Source organism: Hyaena hyaena, unplaced genomic scaffold, assembly GCF_003009895.1.
Source record: "Hyaena hyaena isolate Hyena2069 unplaced genomic scaffold, ASM300989v1 scaffold_1042, whole genome shotgun sequence".
NCBI classification, from domain to species: domain Eukaryota; kingdom Metazoa; phylum Chordata; class Mammalia; order Carnivora; family Hyaenidae; genus Hyaena; species Hyaena hyaena.
In genome coordinates this window covers 332,367-360,290 of record NW_024081668.1, presented here as the reverse complement: position 1 = coordinate 360,290, position 27,924 = coordinate 332,367, and the positions used below count along the sequence as shown (strand labels likewise).

At 34.2% G+C, this 27,924-nt stretch overlaps 3 protein-coding genes across 4 annotated transcripts in view; all 3 read left to right on the top strand.

Moving 5' to 3' along the window:
• The window catches only part of LOC120223730 (olfactory receptor 4K2-like), a 60,814-nt gene that overhangs the window by 8,585 nt on the left and 24,305 nt on the right, over nt 1-27,924 (top strand). The gene's annotated exons all lie outside the window — the stretch shown is intronic.
• Nucleotides 7,117-8,043, top strand: LOC120223734 (olfactory receptor 4N4C). The gene has a single exon (XM_039221956.1). The coding sequence runs from the start codon at nt 7,117-7,119 to the stop codon at nt 8,041-8,043; it is 927 nt and encodes a 308-aa protein (XP_039077887.1).
• LOC120223735 (olfactory receptor 4N2) lies at nt 20,702-25,600 on the top strand. Of its 2 annotated transcripts, XM_039221959.1 has the most exons (2): nt 20,702-21,603; nt 25,594-25,600. In XM_039221959.1, the coding sequence occupies exons 1-2, from the start codon at nt 20,702-20,704 to the stop codon at nt 25,598-25,600; spliced, it is 909 nt and encodes a 302-aa protein (XP_039077890.1). The 2 variants fall into 2 exon arrangements, with proteins under 2 accessions (XP_039077890.1, XP_039077889.1); XM_039221958.1 differs by lacking the exon at nt 25,594-25,600 and having other exon boundaries at nt 20,702-21,625.

Sequence of the window (27,924 nt, the reverse complement as noted above, 5' to 3'; positions counted from 1 at the left end):
ATTTACTTGTCTGTGTTTTCATGTTCATTTGCTCTTTTCCTAATATAGTCTTTGTAATTGTTCCTGTTTTTAATTTCCCCTTCCTGTTTATATTTTTATAATATCATGTATCTCTTTTTTCCTCTATTCTTTGCATTTGTCAGTCTTGCCACTTCTCTTTCTGTGAGCTGGATATAAATTAGAGTGAAATGCCTTTATTTCCTTTATTTTCATTCTATTATGTTATTACTATTATTTTCATTAAAGTGCTCTCCTTAATCTCTATCACCTATTTCACCCCTCCTCTGCACCCACCTCCCTCTGGTAACCATCAGTTTGTCCTCTTTTAGTTAAGAGTTTGTTTTGTTTTTTTCCCCTTTCCTCATTTGTTTTGTTTCTTAAATTCCACATATGAGTGAAATCATAGTATTTGTCCTTCTCTAATTTATTTCTCTTAGGATTACACTGTCTAGCTTTATCCACGTTGTTGTAAATGGGAAGATTTCATTCTTTTTTATGGCTGAATGATATTCGTGTGTGTGTGCATGTGTACACACATGCACCATATCATCTTCATTCATCAATTCATGGACACTTGGGCTGCTTCCATAGTTTGGCTATTATAAATAATGATGTAATAAACATAGATGGGCATTTACCCCTCTGAATTAGCATTTCTGTATTTTTTGGATAAATATCCAGTAGTATGATTACTGGATCATGGGGTAGTTCTATTTTTAACATTTTGAGTAACCTTCATACTGTTTTCCACAGTGTCTGCACCAATTTTCATTCCCACCAACAGTGGAAGAGGGTTCCTGTTTCTCCACATCCTTGCCAATACTAGTTGTTTCTAGTGTTTTTGACTTTAGCCATTCTGATGGTGGGAGATGATATCTCATTGTGGTTTTGATTTGCTCTTCCCTGATGTTTAGAGTTGTGGAGCATCTTTTCATGTGTCTATTGGCCATCTATATGTCTTTGAAAAAATGTCTTCAAAGGTTCACCATCCACGAATTAATCAAATTGTTAGTTTTTTTTTTTTTGATGTGAAGTCATATAAGTTCTTTTTATATTTTGAATATTAGCCTCTTAACAAATATATCATGTGAAAATATTTTCTCGTATTCATCAGGTCGCTTCTTTGTTTTGTTCATTGTTTCCTTCATGGTGCAAAAGCTTTTTATTTTGATGAAGTCCTAAATGGTTCATTTTTGCTTTTGTTTCACTTGCCTGAACAGACATATCTAGAAAAACTTTTCTATAGCACATATCAAAGAAATTACTACTTATGATTTCTTGTAGGAGTTTTATAGTTTCAGGTCTCACATGTAGGTCTTTAATCCATTTTGAGTTTAATTTGTGTGTGGTGTAAGAAAGTGGTCCAGTTTCATTCTTTGGCATGTAGTTGTCCAGTTTTCCCAATGCCATTTGTTGAAGACTGTATTTTTTCCCTTGTGTATTCATTTCTTTATAGAAGATTATTTGACTATCTAATTGTGGGTTTATTTCTGGGTTTTCTGTTTTATTTCATTGATCTATGTGTCTGTTTTTATGCCTGTGCCATAGTGTTTTAATCACTACAATTTGGTAACATAACTAAAATCTGGAATTGTGATACTTCAAGTTTGGTTTTTTATTTTCCAAGATTGCTTTGGGTATTTGAAGTCTTTTGTGGATCCATTCAAATTTTGGTATTGTTTGTTCTAATCTCTGGAAAATGCTTTTGATATTTTGATAGTGATTGCACTAAATCTGTATATTTCTGTGTAGTAAGAACATTTTAACAATATTTGCTCTTCTAGCCTATGAGCATAAAAAATCTTTCCATTTCCTTGAGTCATCTTGACTTTCGGCAGTGTTTTATAATTTTCAGAGTACAGATTTTTCACCTCTTTTGGTAAGTTTATTCTAGATATTTTATTGTTTTTGGTGCACTTGTGAATAGTATTGTTTTCTTAATTTCACTTTCTGCTGCTTCATTATTAATGTATAGGAATGCAGCAGGTTTCTGTACATGGATTTTCTATCCTGCAAACTTACTGAATTTATTTATCAGTTCTAGTAGGCTTTGATGGAGTCTTCCAGCTTTTATACATAGTATCATGTCATTTGCAAATACTGAAAGTTTTACTTCTTCCTTATCACTTTGGATGCCTTCTTTCTGTTGTCTGCTGTGGCTAAGACTTCCATTACTATGTTGAATAAAAGTGGTGGGAGTAGACATTTTTGTCTTGTTCATGACCTTAGAAAGAGCTCTCTCATTTTTTCTTCATTGAGTATGATGTTAACTATGGGTTTTTTATACATGGGCTTTATTATATTGAGATATGTTTTCTCTAGACCTACCTTGCAGAGGGTTTTTACCACGAATGGATGTCGTACTATGTCATGTGCCTTTTCTGCATTGAAGCAATCATATGGTTTTTATCCTTTCTCTTGTTGATGTGCTGTATCATGTTGATTTTTTTGTGAACATTAAAACTACCCTGCATCCCCCGAATAGATCCCACTTGATAGTGGTGCATGATTTTTTAAAATGTATGTTTAGATTCGGTTTGCTAATATTTTGTTGAGGATTTTTGCATATATATTAGAGATACTGTTCTGTAGTTCTCTTTTTTTGGGTGTCTTTATCTGGTTTTGGTGTCAGGGTGATACTGGCTTCATAGAATGAATTTGGAAGTTTTCCTTCCTCTTATATTATTGGAATAATTTGAGAAGAATAGGTATTAACTCTTCTTTAAATTTTTGGTAGAATTCATCTGGGAAGACTTCTGGTCCTACATTTTTATTTTTTGATTATTGATTCAGTTTCATTGCTGGTAATTGGTCTGTTCAAATTTTCTATTTCTTCCTAGTTTAGTTTTGATATGTTACATTTTTAAGAATTTATCTGTTTTTCAAAGTTATCCAATTTGTTGGCATATAGGTTTTCATAATATTCTGTTACAATCCTTTGTATTTCTTGGTGTTTGTTGTTATTTCTTCTCTTCATTAGTGATTTTATTTATTTGGCTAAGACTACAAACTCTCTCTCTCTCTTTCTGTCTCTCTCTCTTTTTTGATGAGCCCAGCTTATCAATTTTGTTAATCATTTCTAAGGACCATCTTCTGATTTCATTGATCTGTTTAATTGTTGTTTAGTTTATAAATCATTTATTTCTGCTCTATTCTTTATTTTCTTAATGGCTATTTATTTTGAGAGAGAGAAAGAAAGAGAGAGAGTTGGGGGGGAAGGGAAGAGAGAGAGGAGAGAATCTCAAGCAGGCTCCATGCTGTCAGTGCAGCTCAGTCTCACAAACCCTGAGATCAGGACCTAAGCTGAAATCAGGGTGCCTAACCAAGTGAGCCACTCAGGAACCCTTCTGCTCTAATGTTTATTATTGCCTCTTTTTTGATGGGTTTGATTTTGCTTGTTCTTTTTCTAGCTCCTTTAGGTGTAAGGTTAGTTTGAGAATTTTCTTGCTTTTGGAGGTTAGCCTATATTTCTATAGACTTCTCTCTTAAAACCACTTTTGCTGCCTCCCAAAGATTATGGACCATTGTGTTTTCATTTTCATTTGTTTCCATATGATTTTTTAGTTCTTCCTTGATTTCATGGCTGATCCATTGTTTAGTAGCATGTTATTTAAACTGCATGTATTTGTGGTCTTCCCAGTTTTTCTCTTGTGGTTGATTTCTAGTTTTACAGTGTTGGTCAGAAAAGATGCATGGTATGACTTTGATATTTTTGAATTTGTTGAAACTTGTTTTTTGGCTCAAGATGTGATCTATTCTGGAGAATGTTCTGTGTACACTTGAATAGAATGTGTATTCTGTTTTAGGATGGAATGTTCTGAATATGTCTGCTAAATCAATCTGGTCCAGTTTGCCATTCAAAGCTACTGTTACCTTGTTAATTTTCTGTTTGGAGAATCCATCCATTGATGTAATTGGGGTGTTAAAGTTCCCTAATATAATTGTATGACAATGAAATGTCTTTGATTATGCATTGTATTTTTTTTAAATTTTAATATTTATTTTTGAGAGAGAACACAAGCAGGGGAGGGATAGAGAGAGTGAGACACAGAATCTGAAGTAGGCTCCAGGCTCTGAGCTGTCAGCACAGAGCCAGACATGGGGCTTGAACCCATGAACCATGAGATCAATGACCTGAGTTGAAGTTGGACACTCAACCGACTGAGCCACCCAGGTGCCCCTATGCATTGCAATAAAAAATTTTATGTTTAGTAATTTAATTTTTTAATAGTTTGAAAATATTTCTATTTAAAACAAAATCAAATCTAAAATTTAAATTTTGTTACATTTTACTACATGATTCTTAATATTATTTAGTTTAATAATAATAAACTCTTTAATATGTATTTGAAAAGGAAATAGTTCCTCATTATTGCTTCAGCAGACCCTAAGAGACAATTATGTCTAAAATGAAAACAGCAAATGCCAAGGGCATAATAGGTCTATTTGGGAGGAGATCCTCTGTTTGCATGGAAGGACTGTGTAGAGGACTCTTTGTGAACATCATTTATTCTGTCTTTGCCTATCCTTTTTGTCACCAGAAATATGTTGAATCTAACAATTTACTTACTTGACCACATTAATTTTTTCTTGTTGTAGCTATTAATTCTTACAAATTATACTATTTTTTTCTCTCTGAATTGTAGTAAAAAATACAAAATAATTTCTTGTGGCTTTTACTCACTGAGACCTAATAAACGTGCTTGACATTCCATTGTCTCTGTCACTACTGGAATGCTGATTTTAAATCCCAGTAGTGACCCAGTGTCTCTTTAACTGAGTGTATTTGAATATTTGTACCTAAAAGCTCTTTAGTCAAATCTTTGATTACATCTTGTTGGCATTTTAATAATTCCCATTGAAAGCATTCTATAGCTTTGTTAGCCTTTAAATTCCCAAAGTATATTCTCCATTGCATCACAAATGGGCTGTATGTAAGAGTCTCCTCTGTGAGAAGAGATATTGAAGAACAAAGGCAGGAATAATAAGTAATTGTTTCTCCCATTAGGAGGTGATTGTTGTGAGAGTAGTGTTGGATTGCTAGAGAGGTAAATGTTTTTGTCTTCATATTTATGAAGTATAGAAAGAAAGAATAAATGGAAACCTATTATAATTCAAATGGTTCATTTGCTGTCATGAAAGTAATGGTCAGAATTATAGTAGAAATAGACCAATATATGAGGTCTGAATTCAACAATACAGCAACACCTTTTATCTGTTCTTAATAATATAGCTCTAGTTCTTCCTTATATTTAAAATTACTTTATTGGAGATATCAGCCTTTATTAAAATACCAATTGTCTTGGGGATGTTAATACTTGATCTTAAATTCACACATCATATATTAACTGAAAGAAGTGAGGGATATTAGATAGTAATGAATCTTATCTGTTAAAGAGTTAATAGAAGAACAGAAGTCTATGATAGGAAATAAAACACAAGATACAGTGGAAGAGCCTGTAGCTCTTAGCCTTAGAGGAGCTTAAAGGCTTTTTCTATGTCCTAAAGACAGTATCAGTGTTTGAAAGACTGAAATAACCACTGTATAATAGAGTGCAAGATGCACACTACTTAGAATTCAGTAGAGAGGGATTCCTGATTCATTTTGTAACAGCAGGTTTTATGCACAGAAGGAATGATAAATATTGAAGGCAGTGAGTACTTAAGTAAAGAAAGAAGTAGGGAAGGAAGGAGAGAGAGAGAAGAAGAAAAAGGAAAGGAGGGGAGGGGAGGGGAAGGAGAAAAGGGAAGGGAAGGGAAGGAAAGAGAGAAACAAGCTAATTTGGATGGTGCCATTTGTAAAGTTTTGTGCTTCAGTTTTGCTTAGGAAACAATGTATGTGTGTGCATATATGTTTTGTGATATAAAGTACCTATTTCATAATTCCCAACTTAGACTCTACATGGAAATGTCAGTTACTAATTAATCTCTTTAGGTTTAGACCTACAAAAAGCAAGTATTTCAAGTATTTTGAGTTTTTGAGTAGGTGTGCCATTGTAAAGTTTCTTTCACTTTCTTGATATGAGACTTTATTGCTTTTCTTTTTTTCTTTATCTCTTTCATTCTTTCCCCTCTTACATTTACTTAGTGGATCCTTCTTGCCCTCCTCTCTACATTCTATATTCCACAACACTGTTTAAGAACAAGTGTTCTTTGTCACTGGAAGCATGTGAAATATTGTTTTAAGTCACTAATATTTTGTTCTTGTTCCAGTATCTTCAAGCTTTTTAAATTTTTCATTTCAATAAAAAAACCATTTTGAACATGCACAAGTAACATCTATATTTTATTTGTATATTTTATATTCAATTATATTATGATTCTATATAAACTATAAAACTTTTAAAAGTAGAACTTCAAAGAATGTGATATAATAATATGTGTATTCACATATTATTCTACCATTATTGTTTTAATGCCAATAAATTATGTGTGTTGGGTAACCACATTCCCAATTTAGACACCGCTATTACAGATAAGCCTCAGATCTTAATTTCTCCAGAATGACCAGGATTTTAAAAATTTATTTAAGCCAGGTTGATGTATTGATATTCTATAGAGGAGAAGGACATAGTTCAAGTGTACTTTTTTTGCTTGGCTTTGTAAGTCAGCATTCCTAAGGTATAATTTACATAAAGTAAATGTACTGATTTCTATAATGAATAGTAAATTTTTACAAAAGAACAGACACTGGTAATCCTTATAGTCATGATATGGAACATTTCTGTCACCTTAAAAAACTGTCATTCCTGTTTGCTGTCAATCCCTACCTTAACCCTCATTCATATAAAAACTTGAAGAACTTGATAACTGAGTTAAGCTTTTGCTCAGTCAGAAACATTTTCTTATGCCTCATGCAAATCATAAACAAGTCAGGGTAGGGGCATTGCAGGACAGTTAAATAGCAGGACAGGACTGAAGAAGCAGAACAGTGTGGCTTTAAGACCAGGGTGTTGGCAGATAGGAAATGTAGAAGAATAAAGGATAGAAAAGAATCCATAGGTTGTGGGGCAGTGATGGTGTAATACACCATCTTTTAGTTTGAAAAGAACTATGAACTAGATGCAAGAGATGGAAATAAACTCTTTATTCCTTGATGTTCTATAGGCAGAGAAGATGGAGCTAGAAAATTGCACAGTGGTAAAAGAATTCATCCTTCTTGGTCTGACCCAGTCCCAAAATATTCAGCTCCTGGTTTTTGTGCTGATCTTAATTTTTTATCTCATCATCCTCCCTGGAAATTTCCTTATCATTTTCACCATCAGATCAGACCCTGGCCTCACAGCCCCCCTCTACTTCTTTCTGGGCAACTTGGCTTTCCTGGATGCATCCTACTCCTTCATTGTGGCTCCCAGGATGCTGGTGGACTTTCTTTCTGAGAAGAAGGTAATCTCCTACAGGGGCTGCATCACTCAGCTCTTTTTCTTGCACTTCCTTGGAGGAGGAGAAGGGTTACTCCTTGTTGTGATGGCCTTTGACCGCTATATCGCCATCTGTCGGCCTTTACACTATTCCACTGTCATGAACCCTAGAGCCTGCTATGCCTTGCTGTTGGCTCTGTGGCTTGGGGGCTTTGTCCACTCCATTATCCAGGTGGCGCTCATCCTCCACTTGCCCTTCTGTGGCCCAAACCGACTGGATAACTTCTTCTGTGATGTGCCACAGGTCATCAAGCTGGCCTGCACAGATACCTTCGTGGTGGAGCTTCTGATGGTCTTCAACAGTGGCCTGCTCACCCTTCTGTGTTTCTTGGGGCTTCTGTCTTCCTATGCAGTCATCCTTTGCCGTGTACGTGGGTCAGCTTCTCAAGGGAAGAGCAAGGCTGTATCCACATGCACGACTCATATCATTATTATACTTCTCATGTTTGGACCTGCCATCTTCATCTATACTCGCCCTTTTAGGGCCTTACCAGCAGACAAGGTAGTTTCCTTCTTCCACACAGTGATCTTTCCATTAATGAATCCTGTGATTTATACTCTTCGCAACCAGGAAGTGAAATCCTCCATGAGGAGATTACTGAGTCGGCATGTGGTGTGCTGAATAGATTTTAGAATAAGTCAAGAAGAGGGAATTCTTGTTATAAATCTTAGCAATAATCAAAGTGTTAACAAATACTTTTTCACAGAGTACCTCCCATTTGTCAGGTACTATTGTAGGCAGTGAGGGAGAGTTTTGCATATTAGAGAATAAACTTGGTATGTTTAAAGAACATAAAAGAAATACCTGAATGGTTGGAACATGATGAGTAATTATGAGAGATTTAAGGGTTACATTTTGTGTGACTGTAAGGGTCAATTACTAAGGTCTGTTAGGCTAAGATAAGGAATTTTATTCTATTCTAAATAATATAAAAAATACATGTTAATATTTTAAGCAAGAGAGTCACTCATCCACAATTTTCTTCTGTTGTTCTAACAACATCAATATCCTGGGCAGAGATCAATAAGCTATAAAACTCCATTAAGAGCTAAATACTAATCTGCAGACTTGTTTTGAAAAAGTCTCCCTCTCCTCCTTCCCCCCTTTCTCTATATTTGATTCTCTTGAATGTATATATTTATTTATCCCCCCAAATTTGCTTAATGGGTATGAAAGGAAGGTAATTGGTTTTATAGAAAAATGTCATGAAATTTTCTCATCTGACTCTTTTTTAGAGCTTCATGATTATTACTAATGGGTTTTTACAAATCCTCCCTTTATGTTAATCCTTGCCCTCAGTGGTTTTACTCATTATGATATTGGTAATTATTTGCTATAATTACCAATTACATAGTAATCTATAGTAATTATCAATTACTATAGATTCTGTTGGAGATTACATAAATTGCTTTATTATTCTAAATACAATGGATTTAATGTAGGAAATTAGGTACTTAAAAAATCTTTGAAGGGATAGAACACTTTTTTCTATGCTGGCCTTCTAGACACGATTGTCAGAAAAACAGTATAAAACTAGCCTGCCACGTGATCTGTCCCTATAGTAATCAGGAGACTGGGGAAACAAGAAGCTATTTTGCCAGTTCTTGACTGAAGGACTGTATCTCAATTAAGCCATGGTCTGGGATCAGGAGGATGATATAGAATATCTTTAATGTTATCACCTCTCCAATTAATTTTTTTCAAATTCAAGTTTTATATAAATACATTTTATAGTCAGAATTGGGAACCCTAGATGCAAAGGTTCTAGAAGAACCTGTTTATATGTTCTCAGTTATATAAACAAACAAAACAATGCCCAAAATGGTAAAATGTAGGGTAATAGTATTACAGTCTTGGAAGTTCAAAAGGCCACTGAAGTAGGATATAAAAATAGTAAATGAAAAGAAAAAATTATATTTGACATATTAAAAATGTATGTGTGTAGGCAAAAGGTAAAAAGAAAACTGATGAAAATCTGTTTACCACAAATGGATGGGCATATTATTTTCTCAGCAATTATAGAGGCTTACATGGACATTGAATTGAATGTTTCCTCCCTACCCCGGGATTGTACAAGGGAGTATCCATGCATAAAACTGGAAATAAAAAAGCTATTAACTAAAGAATATAAATGATAAAGTTAATTCACTAATACATAAGGAATTTCAATAAATGAATAGGAAATAGATCATACTCAGAAGGAAACTAGAAATGCGCAATTGAAACCAATAAAGTTAATTAATAAAGGAAAAAATGGAAAAGCTTATAAAAATAATTTTATCCTCAAAAGCAAATCATGAGAATACAGACTGCTGATTCTGGTTAGCTTGTAGAGGAATGATGCTCATGTATTATCAACAAAAAGACAAATGCAGAAATAAAATTATACTTTTCTGTGAGTGGATAAAGCAAGGAAATCTTATTACAGAGATCCAGAGAGGGAAAAGTCCATCTAGATGAGCAGAGAGCTATGCCAGCTTTCATATCTGTGGGCAAATACCTGGTCTGAATATGGGCACTTGGAGGAGTGAGCATGCCATAGATTGAGATATTTCATAGAGATGAGGAAAAAGCTCTAAGCTAGACAGACTAGAATCTGAAAAAGCCCCAAACACAAAAATAAATAGCTTATAAATTTCTCCCACTACCTCCACTGACACCTATACCAGTAATTTGCTCAGAAAAAGGTCAATGGAGGAAGGAATAAAGATTAGAGGGGATTTGAATATTTTTACCCATTATTGTAGTGCTTGGGTATTGATATCTATAGAGTTGAATCCTAAGGAAAACGAAAATATCTGAACTGTGGCACAACTTCTCTCAGCTCCAAGCATCAACAGGATAAAAGATATTGGTGGCAGTTGGCAGATGTTGGAGGTAAAACTAATTTGAGCTAAATTCAGTTTAATTAAAGATGATTCCAAGTCTCAGCTCACTTAGACCTTGAAAGAATATGAATGATCAGATCCTCGTTTTAACTTCTGGACAGAGGAAAAGGATTGAACTTTATGAAGAACTAAGCAAAATAACATTAAATACTGCTCATCTCCCATTGAATTTTTATATAAAGTATTGGGAATATCACTTAAAAATTAGGAGCTATGTCAAGAAAATAAAACAGGGAAGAGTGTCTCTAATAGAAAAATATTGATAGGCAAAAACTACCAGTTGAACCATATATAATTACCAGATAAAATCTTTAAGAACTTATAAATATATCTAATAAGCCATAAATGGATAAGTAGATGAGGATTTAAGGAGAGAAATATAAACTCTAAATATAAATGGATATACTAGAACTGAAAACAATAATATTTGAAATGTAAAAAAATTCCTTAGATGAGCTGAATGAACAACATTGTGGACAATGCAGACAAAATGACTAATGATTGTTAAGGTAGGTTATTAGAAACAACCCAAACTGAAGTTCAAAATTAAAAGATTAAAAATATTAATAGTGTTAATATACTTTGGGGCAATAACAAAGAGTGAAATATATGTGTAATTGGGATTCCAGATGAGGAGAAAGAGAATGGGACAGGAAAAGATGTAACTGCCAATAATTCATGTCCAAGAAACTCAGCAAAATTTAAGCAGCATAAATACAAGTAAGACCACAGTGTAACAGGTGCTAACCAAGTATGAAAAGAAAATCTTAAAAGCAACAGAGGAAAAACAGTTCAGAGGAGTGACAAGAATGGTGGTTGATCTCTTATCAGAAACAAAGGACACCATGTTGGTGAAATGGAAGTTTTAAAGTTCTTAAAGAAGAAAAACAAACTGTCAAGCAAGAATTCCATATCTAGTAAAAATAAACTTCCAAAATAAAGGTGTAACAGGTATTTAATATTCACAAGAGCTGAGAGAGAATGTGTTGACAGCAGCCCCCCACAAAAAATCATACTAAAAGAAAATTCTTCATATAAACAGAAAACATGTCAGATGGAAACTTGAATTAATGAGGAGGAATGAAAGGATCTGGAAATGGTAAAAAAAAAAAAAAAAAAGTGTATAAATATGGCAAGGAGTATTTTTACTTGTATTATTTACTTTATAATTAACTTCTTTAAAATAATAAAGTACTATGGGACATAACTTAATTAGAAATAAAATTTATTATAACAATAGCACATAGGACTTAAAGGAAAACAAATTTTATATATATTTTTGTAAATTACTTATACTCTTCACAAAGTGTCATTGAATAACAATTTGAAGTGACTGGTAAGCTGTAGATGAGTACTGTAATCACTAAAGCATCCACATATTTAAAAATAATACAAGGAGATTTAATTAGATAACCTTATAGGAGAGAAAATGGAATATTAATATTCAATACAAAAGAGGGAAGGAAAGAAATGCAAAGGAATGAAGAAGGATGGGGCAGATAGAAAACAAATACCAATGAACTCCAATATCAACAATAATATTAAATATATATGGACCAAACATGCCAATTAAAAAATGGATTTCAGACTGTATAAAAGAGCAAGATTCAAGTACATACTGTTTGTAAGATATCAGTTCTTAAATATAAAGACCCAGATATATTTTAAGTATAAGGGTGGAGAATGATATGCCTTATGTGATGTTTAGTTTTATGTATCAACTGCCTATGGGGTCCCCAGATTAAATATTACTTCTGGTCTGTCAGTGAGAGTGTTAGTATGAGCCTAGTACATGAATTGGTGGACTCAGTAAAGTAGATTGCCCTTCCCAAGGTGGGTAGGCATCATTCAATCCATTGAGGGCCTGAATAGAAAAAAAAAGCAGAAGGAGGAGGAATTTGCTTTTTCTTTCTTGCTTTACTAATTGAACTGGGACATTTCATTTCATCTCTTCTAGCCCTTGGACTGGAATTTATGCCATCAGTTCCCCTGGTTTCTCAGGCCTTTGAACTTGGACCAAATGACTCCACTGGCTTTCCTGGGTCTTCATTTAGCAGAGGACAGATTATAGGACTTCTCCAATTTCATAATCACATGAACCAATTCATTATATTAAACCTCTCTCTCTCTCTCTAATATGTCTCTAGCTAACCAACTATTCTATTTGTCTGGAAAACCCCAATACACCCTGCCAACACTAATCACTTCATGGTATAGCTGTATGAATAACAAAGTGAACTTCAAGTACCTAGAGGTATTATTAGGTATTTATAAAAGAAGTTCATATCAATAAAATGTCAATTCATTAAGACATAACAATCTTAATGTGATTCCTCTAGCAACAGAACTTAAAAATTTATGCACTAATATAGACATATCTAAGTAAAGAAATGGAGAACTCAAAGGCATAGATTGAGATTTTAATAACTTCCTTTGAAAGTTGATAGGACATGTGATGAAAAAATCAGCAGGGGCATAGAAGAGTTGAATGACACTAGAAACAAATTTAACCTGGTTGCTATTTATAGAGTATTGCACTCAACAACGAGGAATACACATTCTTTTCAAGTACACGAGAGGCATTTGCCAAGTGGACCATATGCTGGCCTATAAAAACATCTCAGTATACTGCATACAAAATATATTCTCTGACCACAATGGAACTGAATTAGAAATAACTAAGAAAAAACTATGTACATTTCTGAATTGAGACACAGTTTTAAATAACCCAATGTTTACAAGAAGAAATCAGAGGATATTAGAAAATATTTTCCTTTTCATACTCTATTTATTTTAAGAGTTACTGTCAAATCAGTATTGTTTCTTCAATGAATGTTTGGTGGATTTAATTAGAGGAGCCATCTGGGTCTGAAGTTTTCTTCATGGGAAGATTTTAAGTACAAGATGAGTTTCTTTAATAGATACATAGGTAATTCAGTCTATTTCTTCTCAAGTTAGCGTTAGTAGTTAATGCCTTTAGAATTTTGTGCGTTCAGTTGAAGTGTTAAATTAATTGTCATAAATTGCTCATATGTTTTAATATTTTTAATTTTTATCATATCTAGAATTATTACCCCTCTTTAATTCCTGATATTGATATTTTTATAATTTGTTTTTTCCCTTGACTCTTCTGACCAAAGTTTTATGAATTTGGTTGTTCTTTATAAAGAACTAGCTTTGGTTTTATTTATTTTTCTCTATTTTTCTCAATTTCTTATATTTCTTCTCATGCCTATGTTATTGCATTCCTTCTTCCTTGTTTGGAATTTATTTCCTATTGTTTTTCTAAAGGGGAAGATTAGACTACTGATTCAAACCCTTTGTTACAAACCTCTTAAATATATTCGGTTGATTCTACACATGTCCCTCTAATCACTGCTTTATCTATATCTTGCATATGATTATATGTTGTGATTTCATTTTCATTCAATTAAAAATACTTTCTAATCTCTAGTTTGATTTTCTTACTCATGGTTATTTAGAGCGTAATTTTTTTCTGAATATTTTGGAATTGTCCTGATAATATTTCTAGTTTAATATTATTTGGTCTAAGATTATATTTAATATGATTTCAGTTTAAAAAATGTGTTGAAATTTGTTTCATATATTAGAATAAAATGTGTCAGATTAAGACCTGCCATGTTGGATGCCATAATAAGTTTTGAATTTTGAATTTAAGACTATTTTTGAAAAATGAACTTAGTCTAGTGATGTAGCTACAGGATACATATAATATGCAGAGAAATTGTAAATTTCATTAAGTCAGCTAGATATATTCTCTACCTACAGAGTAAAACAGGGGTCTCATGGGTATTTCCTGAATTTCCGTTTGCTGAATTTTAAGCTTAATCAAATATAACCACTCTTAGCAATTACTTTGTGTTTCCAATCTTATCTCTTGCTATTTCTGCACATGCAAAGTTTTGATTCTTTGCTGCCTTTGCACATTCTGTTCTCTCCTTTTACCACGTTCTGGTGAATATTTTAATCAAGACAGCCATAATGCTTCTTCCTTTTTGAAATATTTTTAATGACCCACCTAGTGTTCACTTCTGTTTGCTCTTGTGATACTCTAGGTACAGTTCTTTTAGAAAGCATCTCATGATTTAAATTTTATGTGTATTATTCACAATTTTCTGCCTTTCTTGAAGTTAGTGTTTGTCTTATTAATTTTTGTATTTCATCTCTTGGCACAATGACTCACTGTGATAGACTTTCAATAATGGTTGATAAAAGAATGAGTAATTGAATACATTATTTTTTTTTTTTACTGTAAAAAGCAGAGTTGGAAATTTTGAAATGAGAGACAATATAGAGTTTTATACAATATGATTAGGTTAATAACAATAATTTAAAAAATGACTGTGGTAGAAAGGAATTGATGAGAAGTATACACAATAGGGAAAAGGTCAGAGAATGTGTATAATATTTTGAAGTATATTTTCCACAATTTTCAACACATATAAGCTTAATAATTCTAGAATATATATTATATATAACATATATATTATGCTTACATGTTTTATATTTATATATGTATTTCTCTACATATCTCTATATCCCTATAGTTTTAAATACCTGTGAAGTACTGACTTGTGTGCTGTTATTAAAATGTATTTCAATAATTCCATATTTTGGGATGTTTATTACATTTGTTTATTAATAGGGAGAAAAGAATATGCAATCCATTTGCTTATATATGCATAATGCTTTGGGAAGATACACAAATAATAATAACTATTTCCTACTATGAATTGTGTATGTGTGTGGGAAATATAGATGGGGATAAGGATGGGATGGAATCTTCTCTGTGTTTAATTTTTTCACTATCTTGGCACCCTGGCCTATTTTCTATTCCTCAGCACACCAGATCGATCGATCAATCGATCGATAGATCTATCTATCATCTATCCTCTCCCTCCCTCCCTCCCTGCTTTCCTTCCTAGTATATTTATTTATTTTGAATAGGAGAGCATGAGTGGGGGAAAGGCAAAGAGAGAGGGAATAAGAGAGAATCCTAAGCAGCCTCCACACTGTCAGAGAGGAGCCCTGTGTAAGGCTCCAACCCATGAACCATTAGGCCTGAGCAGAAATCAAGAGTCAGATGCTTAACCCACTGAGCCACACAGGTATCCCCAGATCTTTCTTTTTGGTGGCTTCTCTTTAGAGTGGCTTCTTTTAGACATTCACAGCTCACTCTTTTGAAACTGCCTCAGAAATACCTTCCCTGACCATGACTCTAAGATAGCAGTCTCTTTCTCCAACACACTGTTATATTTTCGTTATAACATAAATTATTATCTGATGCTTTCTTTTCTGCTTGTTTGTTTATTGTCTGCCTCCCTGTGTTAGGATTTAAAACTCCAAAGAACAGGGTTGTTGTTGGTTTTGTCTATATAGCACTACTGACACTTAAAATACTACCTGGCTCAGGATAGTAAGTGATTTTTGAATTTGGTGCAGAAACTAAGGGAATGTCAAAAAAAAGTCAGCAATACAGATAAATAGTTCAGTATCTTAATATTTTTAAAATGCCCCATTTAAAGGTGGAGAAACAGTCTGATAAAGTGGTATTATTTTCTAAAGCCATGGATCATTTATAGGTTGGAGCCAGCATTATATCTTTAGCTTTCGCTTTCTGCCTGGCAATTCACTATTCACTATAATGGGCTATTTTCGTGTGTATGATTGTTTTTTTTTAAATGTTTTAATGTTTTATTTCTGAGAGAGAGAGATAAAGACAGAATGATCAAGGGAGTGTCAGAGAGAGAGGGAGATACAGAATCTGAATCAGGCTCCAGGCTCTGAGGTATTTGAGGTATATATATATATATATCTCACATACATACATATGTATACATATTAATAATCTCATTTACATTTTTCTTTTTGAATTATAAGATATAAATTAATTTTTCTTAACCCCTTTACTTTTGACCTAATAAATATGCTTCCAAATAGGGCTTATTATCTCATGCACTGATAGAATTTTGGTTTTAAAATTCAGAATTTACCCAGTGTGGCATTCTATGATTTATTTAAAAATATTTATTCCTTACAAAGCTCTGGTATTTCCCCATACCTAATTTAGTTGGCATTCTAATAGCTCCCTTTGGAAATACTCAGTAGAGCTGTGGTAGTCTCAAGTGTCCAAAGCAGTTTCTCTACTGCATCACAAAGAGTTAAAGGAGGTTTCACAAACTAAGGTCCCTATGTGAAAACAAATATTTATGTGAGAAAAAATATTTATGAACAATAAGAATGGTCAGTTAATGTTTTTATCAGGAGAGGAAGGATGGCTACTTTGTGAGAATTACATAAAACCCTTGCAGACTCAAATTTCAGGGACTAGGAGGAGCACTTGTATTTACAAGAAACAAGAAGCAGAGGACAATAGAAAAGGTATTACAGCTATTCTACTGCTTTATCTGCTGCCTTGGAATACAATGGAAGAGAGGTCAGAGTTTCAGTAGGAATAGCAGAGGCAAAGGCCGAAATTCAGTAGTGTGGCATTTTCTACTCTCTTCCCTAATACATTTCCATGTCTCTGGATGCTTAGAATTACTTTCATGGTGGACAAAAACTTTCATTCTCTTGTCATAGTTAAGTGAAATTATCAGTAACTTTCAGAGAATTGACATTTGATGTTGAAACCGAGGAGCATATAAGTGACTGATATGCTTTATTTTCCTTATAAAGTACAGATAGAAGATAGGAAGGTACAGGAAGTTAGGCTAAACTCTCCAGGATAAAAACTTAACAGATTTAATGATTTTTCATATTAGCCCAGATATCTTAACTTCCTTCTCAACATATTTGAGAGTTTCTTCTATTGTCTGTGGTTCCATTACTCATCAACATAGGGCTGTAACAGAGAGAAAGCTTGTAAAACTGAGAAAAGCTTGATCTACAAATTACTGCCTGCATTGGCGATTTTACATGAAGGTTTTACTTCACTTCCACAATTTCTTCTATTAATCAGATTTTTGCAGCTACTGTCAACCACAGATTACCCTGCAGCCACTGACAAAGGATCTCATGGAATATGTCCATTCAGCAGAGCTACCTCTTAACATTTGCAGATTTGCAGGGTTAACTTTGTTTTAAACACACCAGAATAAGTTACTTATTATTACTATTATCATCCCTTTTGATCCTTATGTCCCTGTCAGACAGGAGTCAATACATCATTTTATATGATAGGTGAAAATTCAGCCTTCTGAAAGCTGGGTGACTTTCCTAGGGTAATACATTTAGTGAACTGCTGAGCCAACACTTACTCATTCTGAAAAGGTAGTAGAATCATATAGGACTCCAAACCAAGGATAGTTCTACATTATTTATTATTTCCTAAAAAGCTAGAGAATTTAAAAGTAATTTAATTTAACCATCTCATTTCACTGATGAGAGAATTTTCTGGCTGAAGACCAATACATTTGTTTAGTCCATCATTAGCATCAGTATTAAACCTTTGATCATGTTCTTCAACTTGATACACATTTTTAAGGACATGTCATGTAGAATTTATTAATTTATACTTAAATAATTTATAAGCTTCAGTCAATATGTTGACCTACATTACACTCAAATTTTTGGAAACTTTGTTAAATATATTCATTTCATTAGAATTATATTAATGAAATTTCCTTTTATGAAAAAAGGTATAGCATTTCATTTTATCATGTTCATTTATATGCAGTAAAAATATATATGAGAGATGTGAATTAATTAACAAGTGGTTCATATATAATAAATTGTAAGGATACCATCCATTCAAGAGTAAATGGTTAGTAGTGAAAAGTGACTTATACATTTTATTTTGTAAGCCAGCTGTTTAGAATGGAAGATGGTGGGAAGCATAAGTATTGCTCATTTTGTTTGAAAGGAAACAACAATAATGTTTTTGTTTCATATTTAATTTAAAAATTTTAAAGGTTTATTTTGAAAGAGAGAAAGTACACATGAGTGGAGGGGGGGGCAGAGAGAGAGAGAGGGAGAGAGAGAGAATCCCAAGCAGACCCTGTGCTGTCAGTACAGAGCCTGAAATGGTTTGTGAGATCATGACCTGAACTGAAATCAAGGGTCGGATGCTTAACTGACTGAGACACCCAGGCACCCCTTGGTTTTAGATATAACGGCAAGAGAGGCATTGGGATATAGTGGAGTGGCAGTGAACAAGGGGACAAGCAGAGAGAGTGAAAAAATTTCAGAGAGAGAAAAGAACATGAATACATGCTAGGGAGAAAAAGGAGGACATGATTAAAAAGTGTTAGATTTACAGAAAGCTAAGTAAAGAGGGAAAGAAAATTAGGGGAAAATGAGTTCAATAAATTAAAAGGTGAAAAGGAACCATAAACAAATTTATACAAATAAATTAGGAAAATAAAGACTTGGTGATGAGTGAAAGGGGAGAGAAAGAGGACAGAGGGGACATTAGGAAAGAAGCATGAGTAAATGTTTCAAAGAGATGGGGAAGTAAGGCCCTTGGGTCTCTACACCTGGCTCCAGAGGCTGGTCTACCAGAGTCTGTACTCCAGGCCTGCACAGTTTGTCTCCACCCTAAAAATAAGGGCAGCCCTTCTCCCTCAACTTCCTACCTCTATACTATATCATCATTGCCGCAGTGAGAAGAACCTATGAATTAGCTGAAATGGCAAGGAAAATTGGAGATACAGTAATAAGGGTTTAGATTTTTGACACTTTTCCCAGTAATTGGCTAAAACGGGATATTTTTATTCTGAAAAGGGCCATAATTTGTAGATTTTTTCCAGAAATTTATTTTATTTTACCTGGAAGAATGGTCATCTCATACATAGTTTCTGCATCTGTGCCAGCCACCATTTCAGAGTCACAGGTACAGAATGCACATATATGAGAATGGGATATGGGATCAAAATGAATCACATATGTCAGGTGGTGTGTAAATCCATCTAGTTAAGTCATAGTTGAAATACAGAGATAAAAGAGGCAGAGGATAAGAGTCTATAACCCTTAATCACAAAGACCTTCAGAAATCCTCTGATGTCTTAGAGATAGCTTTAAACACACATCATGAAACAATACATTCTGAGTGAGTTTGTGGGATGCAAATAACCTAAGTAAGCAAAAGGTAGCTTTGCCTTACATTCTTTGGCGTATTTTTATAGGAAAATGATGGAATGACTGTTGAGACAAATGGCTGTTGGAATGTTGAAAAGTTAAGAAGTGAGCAGAGAAGCTAATTTAAAGAGTCCCCCCTAAAATTTTTTATTAAAATTTTGTGTAAGTTCCACTTTCCATGTGTGTGTATGTGTTTTCTGTATATGCATATTATGTATATATACTGATATACTGAAGTATGACTTTCATAAATTCCACCTATGGCTATGTGTAATACATGGGAACTTGTGTATTATCCACTCTATTCAGCCCTGGAGATACTTAAAAGAGATATTTTTAATGTTTCCTAAAATATGTACCCTAACAATGCACTGTATAGATTTACTATTCACAATATTTTGCTTTTTGGTTGTTTTTTGTTTTGTTTTTTGACTTCTCTATTTCCCCTCTTCATTCTTTCCCTCACTCTTCTCTCTTCCGGTCTTTCCTTTATAACTAATGACTCGTTAGCATTTTTTGTTAAAGATCTCCCCTTTTTTGGCACCTCAAAATCAATAGAATGTACTTAGAGCAACTGTGTTATTTAATTAAATAGTATAGCGGAGCACTGGCATTTATTACATTATATTTTTCTGTAGATCAGCAGTTTTCAAACCTAAGACATTTCATACTCATAACAAAACATTTTTTGAACATGTACCTTAAGTATATGCAATTTATTTATAAAGTACATATATACCTTGATACTAATATATATTATACATATTAAAAAGTAGCATTTGAAAATAAAATTAAAATGTAATGACTTACTTATTTTCACATACACACATACGGAGAGAGAGAGAGAGAGAGAGGCAGGCAGAGAGAAATTCCCAAGAGGGTTTCTCGCTGTCAGCATAGAGCCTGACACCGGGCTCTGTCACAGGAACCATAAGATTAGGACCTGAGCCAAAATCAAGAGTCAGGTGCTTAACCAACTGAACCACTTGGAGGCCAGGTGCCCCCGGGTGCCAGATTCTTAAAGTAGAGAGCAGCTCTATAGAAGCACATGATTGAATGGGAATAAGAGTTGTAGTGTAAGAACAGTATTTTTGTTTGTTTGCTTGCTTGCTTTAAATCTGAAGTTAATGAAAGGTTTGGAGTTTGCCCAGGATATTGGAGAGGGCTGAGACATATTTTTAGCTAATGTGACATAGATGTCAAATATTTTTAGTTGGAGATGAATGAGGGTCTAGGCAGAAGAAATAGAATAACAATGAACTCTGCTTCTTGATGTACTGCAGACTGAGGAAATGGAAAATGACAACTACACGGTGGTGAAAGAATTCATCCTTCTTGGTCTGACCCAATCTCGAGATATTCAGCTCCTGGTCTTTGTCCTAGTTTTAATTTTTTATCTCATCATCCTTCCTGGAAATTTCCTCATCATCCTCACCATCAGATCAGACCCTGGCCTCACAGCCCCCCTCTACTTCTTTCTGGGCAACTTGGCTTTCCTGGATGCATCCTACTCCTTCATTGTGGCTCCCAGGATGCTGGTGGACTTTCTTTCTGAGAAGAAGGTAATCTCCTACAGGGGCTGCATCACTCAGCTCTTTTTCTTGCACTTCCTTGGAGGAGGAGAAGGCTTACTCCTTGTTGTGATGGCCTTTGACCGCTATATCGCCATCTGTCGGCCTTTACACTATTCCACTGTCATGAACCCTAGAGCCTGCTATGCCTTGCTGTTGGCTCTGTGGCTTGGGGGCTTTGTCCACTCCATTATCCAGGTGGCGCTCATCCTCCACCTGCCCTTCTGTGGCCCAAACCGACTGGATAACTTCTTCTGTGATGTGCCACAGGTCATCAAGCTGGCCTGCACAGACACCTTCGTGGTGGAGCTTCTGATGGTCTTCAACAGTGGCCTGATGACCCTCCTGTGCTTCCTGGGGCTTCTGGCCTCCTATGCAGTCATCCTTTGCCGTGTACGTGGTTCTTCCTCTGAGGGGAAAAGCAAGGCTGTATCCACATGCACCACTCATATCATCGTTATATTTCTTATGTTTGGGCCTGGCATCTTTATCTACACTCGCCCCTTCAGAGCCTTCCCAGCTGACAAGGTGGTTTCTCTCTTTCATACAGTGATCTTTCCTTTGTTGAATCCTGTGATTTATACTCTTCGCAACCAGGAAGTAAAAGCTTCCATGAGGAGGCTGTTTAATCAACACATAGCCTAATTGAGGGGGTGGCAGAGAGAAAAGACCAGAGAATTTCATTTGAAATTAACTTATCTACTGCCAAATATCACATTTATTGAGCTTTTTCATTTTTGGGGGGACTATTTTAGGTACTGGGTAAAAAAGTTATTGATGAAACAGGTAAAGTCACTGTTCTCCTCAAGTTTCAGTCTAGTGGGAATAGACAGCCATTAAAGACAGAAAATGAACAGAATGGTTTCAGGAAGAGATATAGAAACTAAAAGAAAAGGATAAAGATGGATAGATAGATAGATGATAGATAGATATAGGTAGATAACAAAGAGTGTGTACTGAGCATAATAAGTTTACTTTCCATTTTTAACCAGGGTGTTCTTCTGGATGTGACATTTTGGCTGATAACTAGATGAATTAAACACTCAGCTATGGAAGCATCTAGAGACAGAGCGTTCTAGGCAGAGGGAACAGTTAGTAGTGCAGAAACCTGAAGATTAGGTGATGAACTTGGTATATTTGAAGAATACCAAGTTCAAATTGAGGTATAATAAGTGAATCTGAAAATGACTAGAGTTGAAGGTAGTGTTCAACATATGAGTCTATGAAGTGAATATAAAGAGGTGTGTTTTTTTGTGATTTTAATAAGACACCATTCTAAGACTTTACACAGCAGAATGATTTCTCATATGCAGCTTTATAAGTGTCTTAGGGCTGTAAACTCAGGACTCTGTACAGATATCGAGTTAAAAATTATCAAGAGGGAAATATATTTTGAAAAAAACTTAAACTACCAACTTTTTTCCCAAATTAGATGAAGGCAAAAAACAATTTAAAAAATATTTGTGTATAGTTGACACACAATGTTAAATTAGTTTCACACGTACAACATAGTGATTTAACACATCTATATGTTATGCCATCCTCAATACAAGTGTAGCTACTGTCACCACACAACATTATTACAAACCATTGACTATATTTCCTATGCTATACTTATTATTACCTTGACTTATTCATTCCATAGTTGGAAGCCTGTATCTCCCATTCCCCTTCATGCATTTTCCCCATCCTGCCACTGTCCTCACACCTGGCAGCCATTGGTTTGTTCTCTATATGTATAGGTCATTTTGTGTTTTGTTTGTTTATTCATTTATTTTAGTTTCCACGTACAAATGAAATCATAGTGTATTTGTCTTTCTCTGACTTTTTAAAAAGTTTTTATTTAAATTCCAGTTAACATGCAGTGTAATATACAATATAGTGATTCAACATTTCCATATAACATCCGATGCTCATCACACCAAGCGTACTCCTTAATCCCCATCATCTAAACCAACTTCCCTTTGGTAATCTTCAGTTTGTTCTCTCCTTAGGAGTCTGTTTCTTGGTTTGCCTCTCTCTCATTCTCCCCACCACCCTTTGCTTGCTTGTTTCATTTATTCCGCATATGAGTGAATTCATATAATATTTGGCTTTCTCTAACTGGCTTATTTACTCAAAGAATACAAAAATACTATTTCAAAGGATACATGCACCTGATGTTTATAGCAGCATTATCAACAAGAGTCAAACCATAGAAAGAGCCCAAATGTCCATTGATGAATGAAATGTGATGAAGAAAATGTGATGTATATGTATATATATGATGTATATGTATATATATGTGTATACACACACACACACAATGGAATATTACTCAGCTATAGAAAAGAATGAAATCTTGCAATTTGCAATGACATGGATAGACCTGGAGTGTATTATGCTAAGCAAAATAAGTCTGTTTAGCTGAGCATACACTCTAGGTCCATTCATCTTGTCACAAATGCAAGATCTTATCTTTCTTTATGGCTGTGTAATATATACACACACACACATCATCTATTATATACATGTTATATCTACATATATAACACATATAGGTATATGTTATGTATACTACATTATACAATAAATATATATGATGTATGTGTGTGTATCACATCTTCTTTATACATTCATCTATAGATGGGCACTTGGGTTGCTTCCATATCTTGGCTATTGTGAATAATGCTGCAATAAACATAGGGGTGCACAAATCTTTTCAAATTAGAGTTTTCATTTTCTTTGGCTAAATACCTAGTAGTCAAATTACTGGATCATATGGTGATTCTACTTTTAATTTTTTGAAGGACTTCCATAGTGTTTTCCACAGTAGCTATACCAATTTGTGTTCCTACCAACAGTGCATGAGGGTTTCTTTTTCTCTATCTCTTCACTAAAACTTATTATGTCTTTTCTTTTTATTCTAGCCATTTTGACAGGTGTGAGGTGATATCTCATTGTGATTTTGATTTGCATTTCCTTGGTGATTAGTTGATGTTAAGCACCTCTTCATGTGTCTGTCATCCATCTGTCTTTGGAAGAATGTCTATTTAAGTCCTCTCCCATTTTTAAAATTTGATTATTTGGGGGGGGTGTTTTGGTGTTGAGCTGGATAAATTCTTTATATATTTTGGATACTAATTCTTATCAGATATGTCATTTGCAAATCTTCTCGCATTCAGTAAATTGACTTTTTGTTTTGTTGATGTTTTCCTTCACTGTACTAAAGCTTTTTATTTTGATGTAATCCCAATAGTTTATTTTTGCTTTTGTTTCCCTTGCTTATGGAGACATAGCTAGAAAAACATCGTTACAGACAATGTTGAAGAGATTATTGCATATCTTCACTTGTAGCACTTTTATGGTTTCAAGTCTCACATGTAGGTCTTTAATCCATTTGAGTTTATTTTTGTTTATGGTGTAAAAAAGTGGTCCAGTTTCATTTTTTTTTTTTGCATGTAGTAAATACAAAATGCAAATGTTGAAGAGACTTCTCTTTTCTCCACTGTATAATTTTGGCTCCTTGTTGTCATAGATTAATTGACCAAGTAAGTGCAGTTTTATTTACGGGCTATCTGTTCTATTAATCTGTCTCTTTTGTGGCACTACCATACTATTTTGATTTCCACTTTGTAGTATATTTTTGTGAAGTCTGGGACTGTGATACCTCCAGCTTTGTTCTTCTTTTTCAAGATTGCTTTAGGTTCTTAGGTAGTTTTCATATAAATTTTAGTAGTATTCTCATTCTATGAAAAATCATGTTGGTATTTTGTTTTTTGTTTTTTTAATTTTTATACTTTTTTTTTTTTTTTTTTCTGAGAGAGAGAGAGACTGCCTAAACGGGGGGGGGGGTCAGAGAGAGAGGGAGACACAGAATCTGAAACAGGCTCCAGGCTCTAAGCTAGCTGTCAGCATAGAGCCCGCCACAGGGCTCGAACCCCCGAACTGTGAGATCATGACCTGAGCTGAAATTGGACGCTTAACCAACTGAGCTACCCAGGCACCCCCCTATTGGTATTTTGATAGTAATTGCATGGAATTTCTAGATTGTATTGGGTAGTATGGGCATGTTAACAACATTAGTTCTTCCAGTCCATAAGTATGGTATATCTTTCCATTTGTTTGTGTCATCTTCAGACTCTTTCATCAATATTTTATAGTTTTCAGAGTATAGTTCTTTCACCTCTTTGATTATTTATTCCTAGGCATTTTATGCCTTTAGGTGCAAATTTCTTTTAATTTTTTTGTTACTTTGTAATTAGTGTATAGAAGCACAATGAATTTCTGTGTATTAATTTTTTTAAAAATGTGTTAATGTTTTTTTTTTTTTCATTTTTAAAAATTTATTTTGAGAGACAGAGACAGAGCGAGCAGGGGAGGGTCAGAGAGAGAGGGAGATACAGAATCTGAAGAAGGCTTCAGGCTCTGAGCTGTCAGCACAGAGCCTGATGTGGGGCTTGAACTCACAAACTGTGAGATCAGACCTGAGCTGAAGTCAGACGCTTAGCCTACTGAGCCACCCAGGCCCCTCTCTGTGTATTAATTTTTTATATTGCAGCTTTCCTGAATTTGTTTATTAGTTCTAGTCCTTTTTTTGGTGGAGTTTTTAGGGCTTTCTATAGTGTATATAGTATATAGTACCATGTCATCTGCCAATAGTGAAAGTTTTAACTTCTTCCTTACCAGTAGAGATGCCCCCCTTTTTTTTTTTTTTGGTCAGATTGCTGTGGCTAGGACTTCCGTTACTATGTTAAACAAACATAGTTCCTGATTTTAGAGGAAAAGATCTATTTTTCACCACTGAGTATGATATTAGTTGTGAGTTTTTCATATATGGCCTTTATTATGTTGAAGTATCTTCCCTCTAAATTCATGATGCTGCAGATTTTTATGTGAGTGGATGTTATATTTTGTTAAATATTTTTTTGCATCTGTTGAGATGATCATATAATTTTAATTCTTCCTTTTATTGATGTGGTATATCACGTTGAGTGATTTGTGAGTATTGAACCATTCTTTCATACCTGAAATAAATCCCACTTGACTGGTATGCTACTTCTAATGTATTGTTGAATATAGTTAGCTAATATTTTGTTGAAATTTTTTTTGCAACTATGTTCATCAGAGATATTATCTTGTAGTTTTCTTCTTTTGGTGTCTCTGTATAGTTTTTGTATCAGGGTAATGCTGGCCTTGTAGAATATATTTAAATGCTTTCCTTCCCTTTTTTTTTTGAAATAGTTTGAGAATAGGTATTAATTCTTTAAATATTTGGTAGAATTTACCTGTGAATCTCTCTGGTCCTATATATTTGTGTGTATGTGTGTGTGTGTGTGTGTGTGTGTATACAAGTATACAATATATATACACATATATTTTGGGAGGTAATTTTTTGATTACTGATTCAATTTTGTTACTATACCTGGCTAGTTCAGGTTTTCAGTTTCTTCATGATTCAGTTTTGAAAATTATATGTATATAGGAATTTATCCATTTCTTCTAGGTTGTTCAATTTGTTGGCATATAATTTTTCATAGTAGTCTCTTAAAATCCTTTGTATATCTGTGGTATCAGTTGTTACTTCTTTTACATTTATGAATTTATGCCCTCTTTTTTTCTTAGAGTCTAAAGTTTTATCAATTTTTCTTTTCAAAGAACCAGCTCTTGGTTTCATCTTTTCTATTGTGTTTTTAGTCTTATGTCATTTATTTCTGCTCTGATCTTTATTGTTTTCTTTCTTCTAGTCACCTTGGGCTTTTTTTCTTGTTCCTTTAGGTATGAGGTTAGATTGTTTGACTTTTTTGTTTCTTGAAGTAGGCCTATACTGCTATATATTTTCCTCTTAGAACAGCTTTTGCTGTGTCTCAAAGATTTTGTACCATTGTGTTACCATTTTCACTTGTCTTGTGTATTTTTAAAATTTCTTCTTTAAATTTTTTTGTTGACCCATTAGTCATTTAGTAGCATGTGGTTTAGTCTCTATGCATTTGTGTTTTTTCCAGTTTTTTTTTTCTTGTTATGATTTCTAGTTTCATACCATTATGGTCAGAAAGGATGCATGGTATGATTTCAGTCTTTCTTAATTTGTTGAGACTTGTTTTGTGGCCTAACATGTGATCTAAACTGGAGGATGTTTCATGTGCACTTGAAGGAATGTATACTCTTGTTTTGGGATGTTCTGTATATATCTGTTATGTCCATCTGGCTTAATGTGTCATTCAGAGGCACGATTTCTGTGTTGATTTTCTGCCTGGATTATTTAATCCATTGATGTAAGGGGGTGCGGAGTGTTAACGTCTCTTACTATTATTTTAGCTCCATCAATTTCTCTGATTATGCCCATTCACATTTGCTTTATGTATTTAAGTGCTCCAATGTTGAGTGCATAGATACTTGCAATTGTTATATCCTCTTGTTGGACTGATCCCTTTATCATCATGTAATGGCCTTCTTTGTCTATTGTTAGAGTCTTTGTTTTTTTTTTTTTTTTTTTTTTTTAATTTTTTTAAATGTTTTTTTATTTATTTCTGAGAGAGAGAGACAGCGTGAGCAGGGGAGGGTCAGAGAGAGAGGGAGTCACAGACTGAAACAGGCTCCAGGCTCCGAGCTGGCAGCCAGCACAGAGCCCGACGCGGGGCTCGAACCCACGAACCGCGAGATCATGACCCAAGCGAAAGTCGGACGCTTAACCGACTGAGCCACCCAGGCGCCCCTAGAGTCTTTGTTTTAAAGTCTGTTTTGTTTGATATAAGTACTGCTCCCATGGCTTTTTTTTCCCTTCCATTTGTATGGAAAATGTTTTTCTATCCCTTCACTTTCAGTCTGTATGTGTCTTTAGGTTTGAGGCGACTCTTTTGTAGGCAGAATATTAATTTTTAAAATTTATTCCACCACCCTATGTCTTTTGATTAGAGCATTTAGATCATTAATATTTAATTATTGATAGATATGTAGTTACTGAC